At 40.1% G+C, this 14,319-nt stretch overlaps 1 protein-coding gene across 1 annotated transcript in view; it reads left to right on the top strand.

Moving 5' to 3' along the window:
• PTPRQ (protein tyrosine phosphatase receptor type Q) overlaps nucleotides 1-14,319 on the top strand; it is a 156,713-nt gene that overhangs the window by 100,174 nt on the left and 42,220 nt on the right. The window contains exons 27-29 of the mRNA XM_077838126.1: nucleotides 4,091-4,212; nucleotides 7,725-7,911; nucleotides 14,005-14,249. Coding sequence (XP_077694252.1) covers nucleotides 4,091-4,212; nucleotides 7,725-7,911; nucleotides 14,005-14,249 — 554 coding nt within the window. The remainder of the gene's footprint in view (nucleotides 1-4,090; nucleotides 4,213-7,724; nucleotides 7,912-14,004; nucleotides 14,250-14,319) is intronic.

The following is a 14,319-nucleotide window of genomic DNA, read 5'->3' as shown; positions in this document are numbered from 1 at the left end:
AGTCTGCTGATGCACAACCATGTTAAACAGCTTTTTGGAGTGTAAGGGCTTCTTACTGCTATGTAAAATAGCTGAAGATTTTGCACATAGAAATCAATTAGAGTTGCATGGGCTCACCTGAGGGCAGAATTTAACCCAGTGTTTCTGGTTTTCAAGCAATAGCTCTATTAGATGTGTCCTTTGGGAATGTAAAGTAACCTTGGTTGTGAAATAACACTCAAAGGATCTTTCTTTGGGCATAATTTGATTTGCAGTAATTTTCATTTCTCTCAGGCTCAGACAAAACATGATAGTCATTATTCTCAGACCCAAGCACTATTTACAATATTTACACACAAACTCTGGACCTAATAGTTCTCGAAGTTTATAGAGATGTAATATTCATAAAAGAATTTACATAAAATGCGTTCTAAATTCTCAATTCAATTTCTTTGTATCTATCCATTGTTGTAGTAAAATGTGAATTTTGTGAACATTTGTACTAGTGCAGCAGTATCTAACAGACAAATGTTTAATCATCTGAATATACTGTGGGTAATTAAATGGAGAGTCTCACTACCATTACCATCATTGCAGTACCTTTTACTCCAAAGTTAATATGTATTCTGTTTGCCTTTAAAACTGCAGGAATTCCTGTTTAAATTCTTGGACCTGTGTACATATTTGTAGCCATAATCGCAATAATGTTGTATATTGGAGTACACTGTAGTGTATTACTCAGGATTAATCCAGCTCTCCCATCCAGATCAACTATTCCTTCTGTTTTGTAGATTATCCTCATAGGAATAGTCTCACTGTCTCATAAAATAGTTTGATGGCACTGTTATTGCTTAGCTGATGGATTGTGCAAAGAGCTAACTCTGTTTTGCAAGATGAAATATTTTCAACATGATCTAAGTGTGTACAAACACTAGTACATTAGTTCACAGTGTTGTGGCACAATAAGGGGAAGAAAAGGGAACATTTTCCATAGCAAGAGAAACTTAGTTATCTTGCACCTGCACCCATTCTGATCTTCACTTTTGCATTCATAACAAGTAAAGTATTACATTTTATAGTCCATATCATCTTTTCTCAGATAATATCATTTTGGAGAGCCAAAGTTAGGTGGGAAATGGATGGTACTGAGGCCACAGAATTAATTCCGCATTGTGGTGTAGTTAGGGAACTTGGGAACTGGTATTTTTTGCGAGCTGAAGGGACTCCTCGTGCATAGATGTCCTGAGATGTGGCGAAGTTCTTGGGGCATCTCTGAAAGCCTGGGGCATATGTGTAGAGGGCCAGAACTCTGAAGTGCCCCCCAAACCCTACATCTTTTATGGCAGGATGGTTCATTCTGTTCTTCTTGTACCTGACCCAAGGTATTTGAAATGTGTGCAATGTGAATTTATGTAACATAATACTGACAGGGTCAGCATTGTATTACACAGGGAAATCACCACGAGTTTCCAGGTAGATGAGACTACAGAAATTGAGCCTTGACTACTTCCCAGCACCTTCCGTCCCAAACTCTAGTGTCTGGAGTTCTTGCTTTTCTGGGTCAAAGTGAGAGGAGTGATACTGCCATGCTTGTATACCCCCTCTTCAGACAATGTTTGCCTTGAATGCGCAGGGGATTCTTTGTTCTGTTCATTCTCTTTATGGGGAAAAGATTGGTCCCTATATCTGTCTAATGCCTAAATATCCAAAAATTTGGGGGGAAATCTAGATCAAGTTAATAAGATATAACTGAATATAAGACTTTTTTTTCTTAAAAAAATAATAATGAAAAAGGCAGTTCTCATCCAAACTGGCAAGCATGAACTTCCATGAGAAGGTTAGGGTATTCAGTCTTGTTTTTGAGGACTATGCTAAATGATGGGCTATCCAGACTTACCTTCTAGCAAACACACTTAACTGCTGCCACAGCATCAGGACACAGATGGATGGGAAAGATGACCCTGACCTCCATAAGACCCACATTCCTGTGGCAGGATAGAAGCATGATAATCAGGAAATGATGGTTGTTAGTTACAGAAAATGCATTATTGCGAAAACCAGGCGAAAACTGCTTATGAGAGGAAGTGATTGGATTATAGGGGAATGAGAGAATAAGACTAGGTCATTTCTACTGAGTAAATTGCTGTGATTTATAAGAGAAAGGGTATAGTGATATCTTACCCATTACTGACTAGACTCATTTCACAAAAAATCCTAAATCAGAATGTGACAGTTACCGCTTAGACAACCAGGTTCTTTTTAAATGTTTATTATAAAACACCAAGTGTTTTTGAACCAGCACATTTCCAGTGTCCAGTCTCCTTTTTCATTTTACGGATTATTGTCAGTAGCTATTCCTAATTTTTCATTACTGTTAAGTAAGTGTCAATTGATTGTTTTCTGATTATGGTGAAAATAAAACAGATAATGATGTTTAGATGCACTTTACGTAAATACCTTAAATATATAAAAAGTTTCCTGATAGAAATCTAAAAATTTAACAAATTGAAAATTTTGTTATCAAATAGGGGATACTGCATCTCTAAATTAAGCTGGATAATGTGGTAAATTACATTCGGATTTTAAGTGAAAATACGTGGATTACATATAAATGTGTTTAAAAGTGAATTGTAGTACCTACAATCCTTCCTTTATCTAACTAGTAAATCTAAATTGCTTCCTTGACTAATTTTAAAAGATAAAATATGCTCCATTTCTTGCTAGTACTATAAATAATGAAAAATCATCTTCATAAGTTCACAGTTCTAGGGTTCTGTTAACTGAACATTTATATGGCATTTTACAGTTCTTTCAGAGACTTCACTATGCACAAAAATAGATAAAGGCATAATCCTCTTTTAGTAATGCAGCAATGGGTACTGCAAGCATTTTTTGCACCAAAGGAAACTTTGATGAAAAACTATGGAGTGAACTAACATAAAAATGAGTTATAGCTCAATTAAAAATATACATCTTTACTAGATATAACTGAGCTACTGCAGATGAGTACATTGGCTTTAAATTCTCTCTCTCCTGTGATCACCCTCCTCTGAGTAGTCTAAACCTCCCACTCCACTCAAGTGCTCAGCCAATCCACTAACGAACAAACCTAGTTACCACCCAAACTTTCTTATTTCCTAGCAGTAATCCACTGGATAGTAGGTAGTGATCTAATGATTCATGAAGGAGAAAAATGTATTAAAGCAATTTTATGCAGAAATCAAAGGTAGGAATGGAGAGTACTTCTTTACTATTTTACTATTTATTGAGATTTGTATAGATCGCAGTTTTGCTGTTCTTTTTGTAGCAGGCACAAAATGGTGCAATGGAGCCAAGTTCTCAAATTATGTGCAATCTAGGTGTCTCTTGCACTCACAAATCCTATTTTTCCCCATTCTTACCATGTTCACTGTTTAAAAAGTCAATATGCCCAGTACCAAGTATTGCCATGTTGTAGGAAGAGTACCGAATTTTCCTGTACTTTATAATAGGAAACCAGGTGAACTCATACCCACCGCGTGATGTGGAAACTGTTGAAAAATATTCATTATTCAATCTGGAAGCCCTACAGCTCCTTTCGCCTCTTTATTTTTCTGTATTTCATAATATGTTAAGAAAAAAAGAACGATAAAAATAAACTAGAAACCAAACATTCCTTTGAGAAAACAGTACTCTATAAAAACTTTAAAATTTTCCAGTCCTGTTGACATGCATATGAACTTGTGATAGTATTTTTTTGTTGTTGTTCTTTATTCTGGTGCATCAAACATACTCCATCTCCCATGTGGAAATTGTATGTGCCATGTAAAAGAGGGCCTATTAATTAACAGATACTATGGTGTAGATTTGCAAAGCTGTTTAGGAGTTTTAGACACATCTTCCATTAAGGATATGGAATTTTAATAAAAGATGTGTCTAAATCCCATAGAAAGCTTTATAAATCAGAACCAAAAATGTTTGTAATTCTTTAAACAGCTTGGCAAATATAATAATACAATTACAAAAGTTTCATTTTCAAATGGTAAGTGAATCTTATTTCATGGTGACTCAAGATACTGTGTTATTTGTTATGAACTAACTCTGATTCACATATGTATCATTTTTTCCATAGCTCCAGATGGTCCACCAGAAAATGTAACTGTAGTAGTTACATCTCCTCACAGTATTAACATCAGTTGGAGTGAACCGGACATTATTACTGGACCAACATTCTACCTCATAGACGTTACCTCAGTAAGGCAGTTCTCATTTTTACTTGTTGGTTGATAATGATACAGATGTTTGATGGTATCTGGAATAACACGAATATAGACGTTTTATAGAAATTGCAAGACACATAAACAGGACAGGAATGAAAGCCAGAATGTCCAAAACATCCACTGTCTTTTGCACGGAGGAATCTAGGACATAAGAAATAAAAATGTAGCTTGAGAAAATGGTGATTTTCTTGTTTGAGAATGAGCAAATCTTTGATATTGAAAATATTGATAGTGTGCTAATGGGAAACTTTAGGGAAACTAGCTTTGTTAAAAGGTTAGATGTTCCTTTAAGTCTTAGACAAAATACTATGGTATTATATTGCTTATAAGCCTAACAAATTAAAGCTGAGATTCCTGGGTAATCAATGTCTGGGGCTTCAAGAAAAGCATCAAATATTTCAAGAGTCACAATAAAATAGAAATGGCAACATGGGGCTCACGTGCTTCTACCCTTTCTGCTTCTCAGTTCACTGCTGTTGCTCTAACTGGCCCAATGCACTATGCAGGTAGTAGACCATCTATCACAGCAGCAGTGCAATGGCAGGACTTACAATAACAAGGGATGTGTTAAAAGAAAAACAACTCTTCCTTCCTTCAGCAAAATCTTGAGCAGGTCATTAGAAGAGACTAGAGAAGAGCTGGAGCGCAGTTCTTGACAATTCTGATTTCAACAAACGAAAAGACATTTTACTTGTGAAACCCTCCTGTCATTTATGACACACTGTCATAAAATTGCACCAAAGTGATTTCTTTCACCTTTTTGCAGAAGCACCAAACCCCCAAATTCAAATATTTTGTTTGTGTGAAACATTCCACCAAGTTCTGTTCACACAGTTTTCCCTTCTGCCTCTGTAATATGTGGTTCTTAAATTATTAGCGGGATGCAGTCATGTCCTAGACCATGATATATTGATCTGATACTTATACCTATAATTTATAATAAGGTACCCAATAAGTTATAATGAATTACTGGATTTCTCAAACGTGTTGGTAAATATTCAGCAGGAATTTAAAATGCTGTTTTGAATATTCAGTCAGTAATCAAACATGATTTTAAAGAAATGTTCACATTCAGAATGTTTCAAGTTTATAGATCTAATTTTAGAGATTGCTTGTAATCAGGTACTGTCTAATCAATGATCAGTAGCTACAGGTGTCATCTCCATAGTGAATAGCATTATACAGGCAGGTCCACTGCTGCTTAAAGTCCAATAAAACTGACATAGTCTGTCTGCAGTGAAAATACTGCCATAAATTTTGGTGACCCTCTGGGAAAATTATGTATTTAGATTCCAAATTCCACAAACATTTTGTATTTTACAACGTTACATACATTTTAGTATTTTAGTTCTCAGATCAGGCTCCTTAAGGATTTGTAAAATATTTTCACAGGACATAATAAATTCAGATCCCTTCTCTGTCACATCATAATTTTTAAAAAGTAATACTTTCCATCCATTTATTGAAAGTCAAGGTTTCTTTTTAAATTGCCAATTTTTTCAGCTTTACAGAACAGTAATAAGAAAATCATTCTGTCACCATTAGCCCAAAATAAATCATACTATACCTTTTCTCATTTTTTTTTCCCATTAGCAGTATTTGTGGAGTAAAGGACTACCCGGAATCAGTAAAGGAGACAAAATTGGACCATAAGGGTTTTGGGGAGAGTAAAAATAAAGAAAAGTTTAATGATTCTGTATCAAAATAATTGTATTTACAGCTCTCTTGTAAATATTTAAATGCCATATAACTGATAGTAAGATATAAAAAAGTACCTCATCTCTTCATGGTCATCCCAGGAAATGAATGTCTGTTTAGTGCATCAGAAACTTTAGTTAAGGTTAACCCTCAGTGGGGATAGAGGCACATCTGTCAAAGAAAAAGTGTGCTTGAATGATCCTAACGTTTTAGCAGCTGCATTTAATACAAATTTCACCCAGTGGGAAAACTACTGTACAGCTACCTAATTATCCTTCAAATTACACATCGAAGAAACAATAATGAAAACATCATTTTAAAATGTTATAATAGTGGGAATAGACCATAAGGAAGGGGCGTAATAAAATGTTGTTTGATCATTGACTAGAAGAGCTTCCTTTTCCACTTATCTACTTTTTCATAAAGTTAAAAAAGACTTACTAGGCCATCTGGCCCAGCTCTCTGCCAGAATGAATGTTTTGTCCATTTTATTTATAAAAGTATCAAGCCATCAGGTTGCCACCACTATTCGAAAGAAGCTATTAACCAATGAGTAACTCCTTAATGAATTTCATGATGTTTTAATTAAAATTTCACAGCTAAATATAAGTAAATAGATTTGTGCTTTTATGTACCAATACCAGTTTTGTGAAACAAGCTATGTATTGATCCTTAGGGAATGATCCAGCAAATACTTGTTCATATGAATACATTTACACACAGAAGTCCCATTGACTTCAGTGGGACTATTTGTGGGCCTAATGATGACCTGTGGTTTGTGCCTACACAAGGGAGCAAAGGGGCATAAGGTAGTCTTCTTATTTCTCTGCCTAAGCTACCCAAGTTGCAAGTCCCAGTGCACAGGGGAGAACCGTTTCTGTGGAGTTGCTACTCCCCCTCTTGTACAGGTGGGCATGGGCAGGAATTGGTGGAGCCTTGACTCTGTCCCTTCAACATGTCAGCTGAGCTGGCACAGAGAGAGAAGTAAGCTGCCACAGGCAGTGGGCTGGCACACTTGCAAAGCAAAAGGAAATCTAGGACCAAATTGTGATTCTTTGAGTCACAGTTCAGTCCCTCGTCTGCTCCTGGAGCAGTGATCCCGTGCACTGCCCGTCACAAGGCTCATAATACTCCACCTTCTGGATCTCTATGAGCAAACTTAATCATGAACATACGGCTGTACAGGATTGGGCTTTTAAAAATTGGCACATATACAAGTGAAGTGTCATTTTTTGTTTAAATGTGCCCAACTGACTATCCAGATGTGGGATTTGGCTGTCCTGCTAATGCATTCACATTTGACACTTGATTAAGTTTTTAGGCTAAGACAGGATGTCTAGCTGCCCTGCCCTCGAAGGAGCCCTGGAAAAGAACTGTGGCTCTCTGAGCTCCTTTCTTGCTCACTAGGCAAAGTAACTAGTTTAGCCCTTTACTAGGTTCAGCTGAATTTCCTCTTCCCTCCAGCATAGCTCCCCAGATCAATGTTCTTACATCCCCTCCCCACATGCTTGCTTGGTAGAGGAGAGCAACTGACATGCATCCATTTCCTCTGCCCAAGGCCTGGAGTTGTGATGAGGGGAATGATAATGTGGTTTCACATGGGTGGGAAGGGATGTCTGTTTCTTATTCTGCCTACTCCCTTATGCTGCAATTCAGTCTTGCTAATTGGGGTCCTTGTATATTTCTGTGTGTATGTAGGTAAATGTAAATAAAATACACTATATAAGTAACATGATCTTGTGAATTTAATGTACTATTTTTGTGGTACTGTATTTATCTATTTTGTAGGTAGATAGTGACGATTATAAAGCTTCATTTCTCAAGACAAATTACGAGGGTAAAACCCTGGAAATTTCAGATTTAAAATCATTCACAAGATATTCTGTAGTAGTCACCGCTTTTACAGGAGATATAAGTGCTGCACGTATTGAAGGCAAGTCTAGTACTTCCGTAATTGTCTCCACATTTGAGGCAGGTAAGTGTTTGTGTTTTTTAACTTAAAAATAACTGTTGGTTTTTTCTTGATACTTGTACAGTAAAGAAAACATAAATCGTGAATACCAGCTAAACTTGCAATACATCTTTAGATTTTGCTCTCACAGTAAAGCGGTGTGAATTACCCTTGATGTTAAAGTGTGGTTATAGACAACGAGAGACAGTAAAAATAAATGCTGCTAATACTTAGCACATATCATCCATCGATCTCAAAGTGCTTTACGGAGGTGGGTGATCATTATGCCTGCTTAACATCTGAGTAAGAGTGATGCACAGCTAAACAAGGAGGCCGGAAGGAGGCTGTAATGGGCAGAAATCAATCTAATGTCAAGGCAGTACTGTACACTTTAAAGGGATACTCTGACCTAAGGAATAGACTGCCTCAGCAGACAAGCCATCGACCATGAAGATAGGTCTCTAAATTTCCAAATTTTCAGAGTCAACTTCTTGACTGTAATCTCACTTTTAAAAATATCTTGTTTTTTTTCTCAAGCATGTATGCTGTGTTTATTATGATCATTTATGTACTGTAAATGTTACAGTTCTTAATCTCTTCTTTTCTAATGAAGGGAAACCTATATTGATTTATGGACCTATTTTGAACATCGTTGTGTTCTGTTCAAATGAATGGCGCACAGTAGAGCAGGCATGGCACAGTTAGCAATTATGTGCAGGAATCAAAAGGTTAATTTAAACATTTACTTTTTTGTGATATTACACCTAAATTAATGATAGAATAATAGTCCAGGAATAAGAATTAGCGTGATTAGCTTCATAACAAGGCCAAGTGCTGCCACTGGATTTTCACACTCAAGCTTTTTATGTGGTATCTGAGTGAGGTTAAGGCTTGGAGGAGGGCTAGCTGACATAGGCTCAATCCAGAGAAGACTGAACTGATATCTGTGGGCTGGGAAGCAAGCAGGGATTATATCAGACCCCTTGATTGAGGAAGTGTGCTTGCCTTTGGTTACTTGGGTTCACAATTTGGGGTCATGTTATATCCCTGGCTGCTCAGGAGGCATGAGTAGGCAAAACAACTTCTTCTCTATCTGTGCCTGGAAAGAGAGGTACAGCCTTTTCTTTTAGACAGAGCTGTTGGTAAAATGATTTTTGGTTTTGCACCTTGAGAATAAACTACTTGAATAAATGTGTTTTATAAAGGGCTACCTTAGGATCATTGAGAAAGAGCATGATAAATGTGCTCTGAGATCTGCTTTGGCTACCAGTAAATTTCTGGATGGAATTTAAAGTGCTGGTTTCACTATAAAACACTAAGGCCTGGTCTACACTACAATCTTAGATCGACATAAACTGGGTTAAGTCAATCTAATAATGTATGTGTCTACACTGCTGAGTCCTTTCTGCCAATCTAAGTGGCCTGTAATGTTGCTTCTGTACTCCACCTCCACGAGAGGCATAGCGCTTGATTCGACATCCATGGGTCGACATGGGGATAGTGTAGATACTGCGGTGTGTAATTTGAATGATTGGCCTTCAGGAGGTGTCCCACAGTGCTCCGCTGTGACTACTCTGGAGAGCACTTTCAACTCCACTGCATATGAGCCAGGTACACAGGAAACAGACGCTCCCCTGTTAAAGCCCTGGGAACATTTGAATTTTCATTTCCTGTTTGCTCAGTGTGGAGAGCTCAACAGCACAGCTGATCGTGGAGACTCAAGGCCGCAAATGTGCTCCAGCATGAAGTACACAGGAGGTGGTGGATCTTATTGCTGTGTGGGGAGAAGAATCTGCAGGCAGAGCTCTGATCCAGCAGAAGAAATGCTGACATCCATGCCAAGATCATGCATGGAGGAAAAGGGCTACACCAGGGACACACCAGGGACACACAGCAGTGCTGCATGAAAATAAAGCAGCTTCGGCAAGCGTACCAGAAGACAAGAGAGGCGAACAGTCATTCTGGTTCTGCCCCACAGACATGCCACTTTTATGGGGAGCTGCATGCGATTCTTGGCAGTGACCCCACCACTACCCAAAAATGCTTCATGGATACATCCCAGGAGCCCTAGGTGACTGAGAGCAACAACGAGGAGGACATTGTTGACAAGGAAGAGGAGGATGTGAGGCAGGCAAGAACCGTTTTTAACCCCAGAGCCCATCCTTTCACAGGACCAGTTGGTGGCAGAGCGTGATGCCAGGGAAGGGACCGCTGGTGAGTACACATTTCCAATCAAACTGTAGGGGTTACATGCTATTATTTTTTATGTTTAATCTGAACCAAAAAGTAGGTGTAGTGGTTACTGGTGGCTACTCCAGCTATCCAGAGGGTGCTCTCTGAAAAAGACTGTTTATGAGCCCCGGGTTGGCCCAGAAATCCTCCGTGGAAATCTCTAAGAAGTTTTCATGGACGTACTCTGGAATCCTTTGCAGAAGGTTTCTGGGAAGGGCTCCTTTATTTCGTCCACCACGGTGGGACACTTTCCTGCGCCACTCCAGTATTAACTCTTCTGGCATCATTGCAGCACACGGCATTGCAGGGACCAGGTCTGTACCCAGACACTTGCAAAATCTGCTCCCTTGCCGCCTCTGTTACCCTCAGGAGAGTGATATTGCATAGGGTCACCTAGGGGAAACGGGAGAAGGTTTCAATGCTAGTCCTTAAACCACAAACAATTCAACAAGTAATCTGTCCCCCGTTTGGTGAAATATGGGTCACACAACCATGCTTTCCCAAATGGCTGTGGTTCTGGTTGGAAGGGATCACCATGTATTGCAAGCATTACAAAAATAAGATGGGGTGACGGCTTCCTGTTTGTCTCCCTTCCTCCCCAACCTGATGCTGCTTTTGTAACAAATAAACTATTTGGGGGGCTTTACACTGCTGCCTGTTCTCAAGCACCATCTAAGTTGCTAGGGGAAAAGGGGCTTTTCTCAAGTTCCAACCTGTGATCCCAAGGATGTCTTCACAAAAGCAGAGGCATAAGACCCCTCATCCATGCCTCGTGGCCTTATTCACCATGGCTGGAGCAACAGACCGACTCTGGCAATAGCCAGTGGTTGTGATTACGTTGTGGCTTGCAGTGAAGTGTATTGAGGGGTGATTTTTTTATTAAAAAAATTAACCTTGCACCAGAAACAATGTATGTGCTGTCAATGCTACCCTTGTGCTTTGCATTCCTTGCAGCTGAAACCTTGTCCATTGGCACATCCTCCACACCAGGACAGAGACTTTACCAGATTAGAAGGCAGAAAAAGAGCACTCAGGAGGACATGTTCAATGAGTTAACGCGCACCTTTGAGAGTGACAAGATGGAGCTCAGAGCATGGAGGATTATACTGTCCAAGAACCTGGACATGGAAGGGAGGACAGGAGAACATGCAGGGAAAAAGAGTGTGCCACTCAGGAAGAAATGCTGCAGATTCTGAAAGAGCAATCAGACATGCTGAGGCATCTGGTTGAGGTTCAAGAAATGCAGCTGGATGCTAGAGTCCCTCTACAGCTTATGCTGAACCTGCTGCCATCATTGCCCAGTTCTACATCCTCCTCCCCTAAATGTCCTATGAGACGAGCGGGGTTGGTATCCCTGGCACTCAACACCAGAGGAGGGTACAAGGACCAGAAGGCACCTATTCCCACACCTTTGATTGTTATTGCAGTACAACTGTAAGCAAGCTTTCCTTGTTTCTCCCTCCACAGTGTTATCAGCTCTTTTGCCCCAGGTTATCTTACTTTTCTTTGCTGTCTCTGTGTGTTCGTGTGCATAATAAAACTTAACGGATTGAGGAGAAAAGGCTCTTTATTCATCCAACACACCATGGTTGGTGGGGGTGGAATTTACAGAGGAGAAAATGCAAAGGAGGGGACAGTTTGGTAAGGAACACCACAGATCCCAAGATAAGTGTCGTATTACTTTGGCTTATTGCTGAAACTGGTTTTGATAGCCTCACGGAGACGCAGAGCCCCTCAATGTGCTCTTCTTATTGCCCTGGTGTCTGGCTGCTCAAAATTGGCTGTGATCCCTCCCCCACAGAGGAAACTTTTCTCCCTTTGTTTCACAGATACTATGGAGCACGCAGCAATAACAATGGGGATTTTGCTTTCATTGAGGTCTAACCTAGTAAGCAAACTGCCAGTGACCTTTTAAACATCCAAAGGCACATTCCACCACCATTCTGCACTTGTTCAGCTTATGATTGAACCGGTCCTTTCTGCTGTCCAGGCTGCCTGTGTATGGCTTCATGAGCCATGGGAGCAAGGGGTAGGCTGCGTCTCCCAGGGTCATGATTGGCATTTCAACATCACCAACGGTTACTTTTTCAGTCTGGAAAGAAAGTCCCTGCTTGCAGATTTCTGAACAGACCTGTGTTCCAAAAGATGCATTCACCTTTCCCGACCAGCCCATGTTGATGTCGGTGAAATGGCCCCTGTGATCCATCAGCGCTTGCAACACCATTGAGAAGTACCCCTTTATGTTTATGTACTCTTTGGCAAGGTGGTCTGGTGCCAAGATAAGGATTCGCCCCACCGCAGTTAGGGAACCCCATTGCAGCAAAACCATCCACTATGTCCTGCACGTTGCCCAGAATCACTACCCTGCTTAGCAAAAATCTGTTAATGGCCCTGTAAACTTGGATCAGAACAGATCCCACAGTAGATTTACCCACTCCAAATTGATGCCCCACTGACCGGTAGCAGTCTGGTGTTGCAAGCTTCCACAGAGCTATAACCACTCGCTTCTCCACTGTCAGAGCAGCTCTCATTTTAGTATTGCCGCACTTCAGGGGTGGGGAAAGCTCTTCACACAGTTCCTGGAAAGTGGCCTTATGCATTGTAAAGTTCTGCAGCCACTGCTCATCATCCCATAGCTGCATAATGATGCAATCCCACCAGTCAGTGCTTGTTTCCCGGACCTAGAAATGTGTCAAGGTGATACGTGACTGTCACCAGCAACTGCGAATTGCTCTGTCTATGACTTCCAGCAGGGCTGCTAGTAGGGTGACCAGACAGCAAATGTGAAAAATCAGGATGGGGGTGAGGGGGAATAGGAGCCTAAATAAGAAAAAAGCCCCAAATATTGGGACTGTCCCTATGAAATCGGGACATTGGGTCACCCTAGCTGCTAGCGTGGCATCACATTGTTCCACACAGCGGCTCCTGTATCAGCTATGTAAATATTGCAGGATAAGGCATGAGGTGTTTGTAATGCTCACAACAACAGTGTGCAGCTGAGCGGGGTCCATGCTTATCGTGCCATGGCGTCTGTGCGAGTAACCCAGGCTTATGAAAAAAGGCGCGAAAAAGGCTTGGTTTGTTTGCCATTGATTTCAGGGAGGGAGGGAGGTAAGTGCATCATGGGAAGCTAATGCCATGTTCCCATAACCACCTGCACCAATGTTTTGGTCCCATAAGGCATTGCAAGCCCAACCCAAAATTCCGCTCAGCTACATGCACTGTGGGATAGCTCCATGTGTCAATGCAAGCCCTGCTAGTGAGGATGCACTCCGCTGACACAATGAGCGTAGTGTGGACACGCAAGATTGACTTGCTTAAATCAGAGGCTCAATGTCAACTTACATAAAGTCAACTTAACTTTGTAGTGTAGACATGGTCCAAGTATGTTTGGGCATCAGTTAATGGAAAGACTGAGTCTCCTTGGGCAATGCTGTGTCAGTCCCCTGGTTTAAAAGTAGTGAGGGTGGTTGCTGCTGACAGAGTGTTTTCAGAAAGGGGTCTCCAACTCTGACACGTCTCCCCATGGTCTAACAAAACACGGATTTGTTATATTCAGAGCATACTTAAAAGCTCATGCTTTTCATGGGGCTGTCCAGGAAGCAAAGGAGTTAGAGATGAGGGTGGTGGCTTATGATCTGATCCTAATTATGGTGGGCTTCTAATCATTAGGTTTGCTATCTGTGAGATTAATATTATAATATTTGCACAGGCACTTAGTGTTGGGATAATAGTTTTTAATTAATCAAATTAAATAGCAGTGGTATAATCCTGGTGTCCAAAAGATTATTTTTTTTCTGAAACCTTTCTGTATTTTAATCTATAAATAAATAATAACAGTAATACATTCCAATTTAAAGTGAATTTCTGGAATGTTTCCTTTAGTGCCTAAAGACCCACCTAACAACGTAACATTTCAGAAGATACCAGATGAAGTAACAAAATTCCAAGTGATGTTTGTGCCACCATCTGAACCCAATGGAAATATTCAAGTATATCAAGCCATGATTTACAAAGAAGATGACCCTGCAGTTGTCCAGATTCATAATCTAAGTGTCATTGACAAAACAAATAAATCGGTCACTGCAGTGATAGAGGGGCTAAAAGGAGGACATACGTATAATGTCACTGTAAGGCTTAATACAGTTCTCTCTCTGTCTTTGATGTCAACAGATTTGCTTGATTAAGGAGTGAAGGCCT

The sequence above is a fragment of the Eretmochelys imbricata genome, chromosome 1 (assembly GCF_965152235.1).
Source record: "Eretmochelys imbricata isolate rEreImb1 chromosome 1, rEreImb1.hap1, whole genome shotgun sequence".
Classification (NCBI taxonomy): domain Eukaryota; kingdom Metazoa; phylum Chordata; order Testudines; family Cheloniidae; genus Eretmochelys; species Eretmochelys imbricata.
Note: the sequence above shows the minus strand (reverse complement) of the source record. Positions and strands in the feature narration are given on the sequence as shown.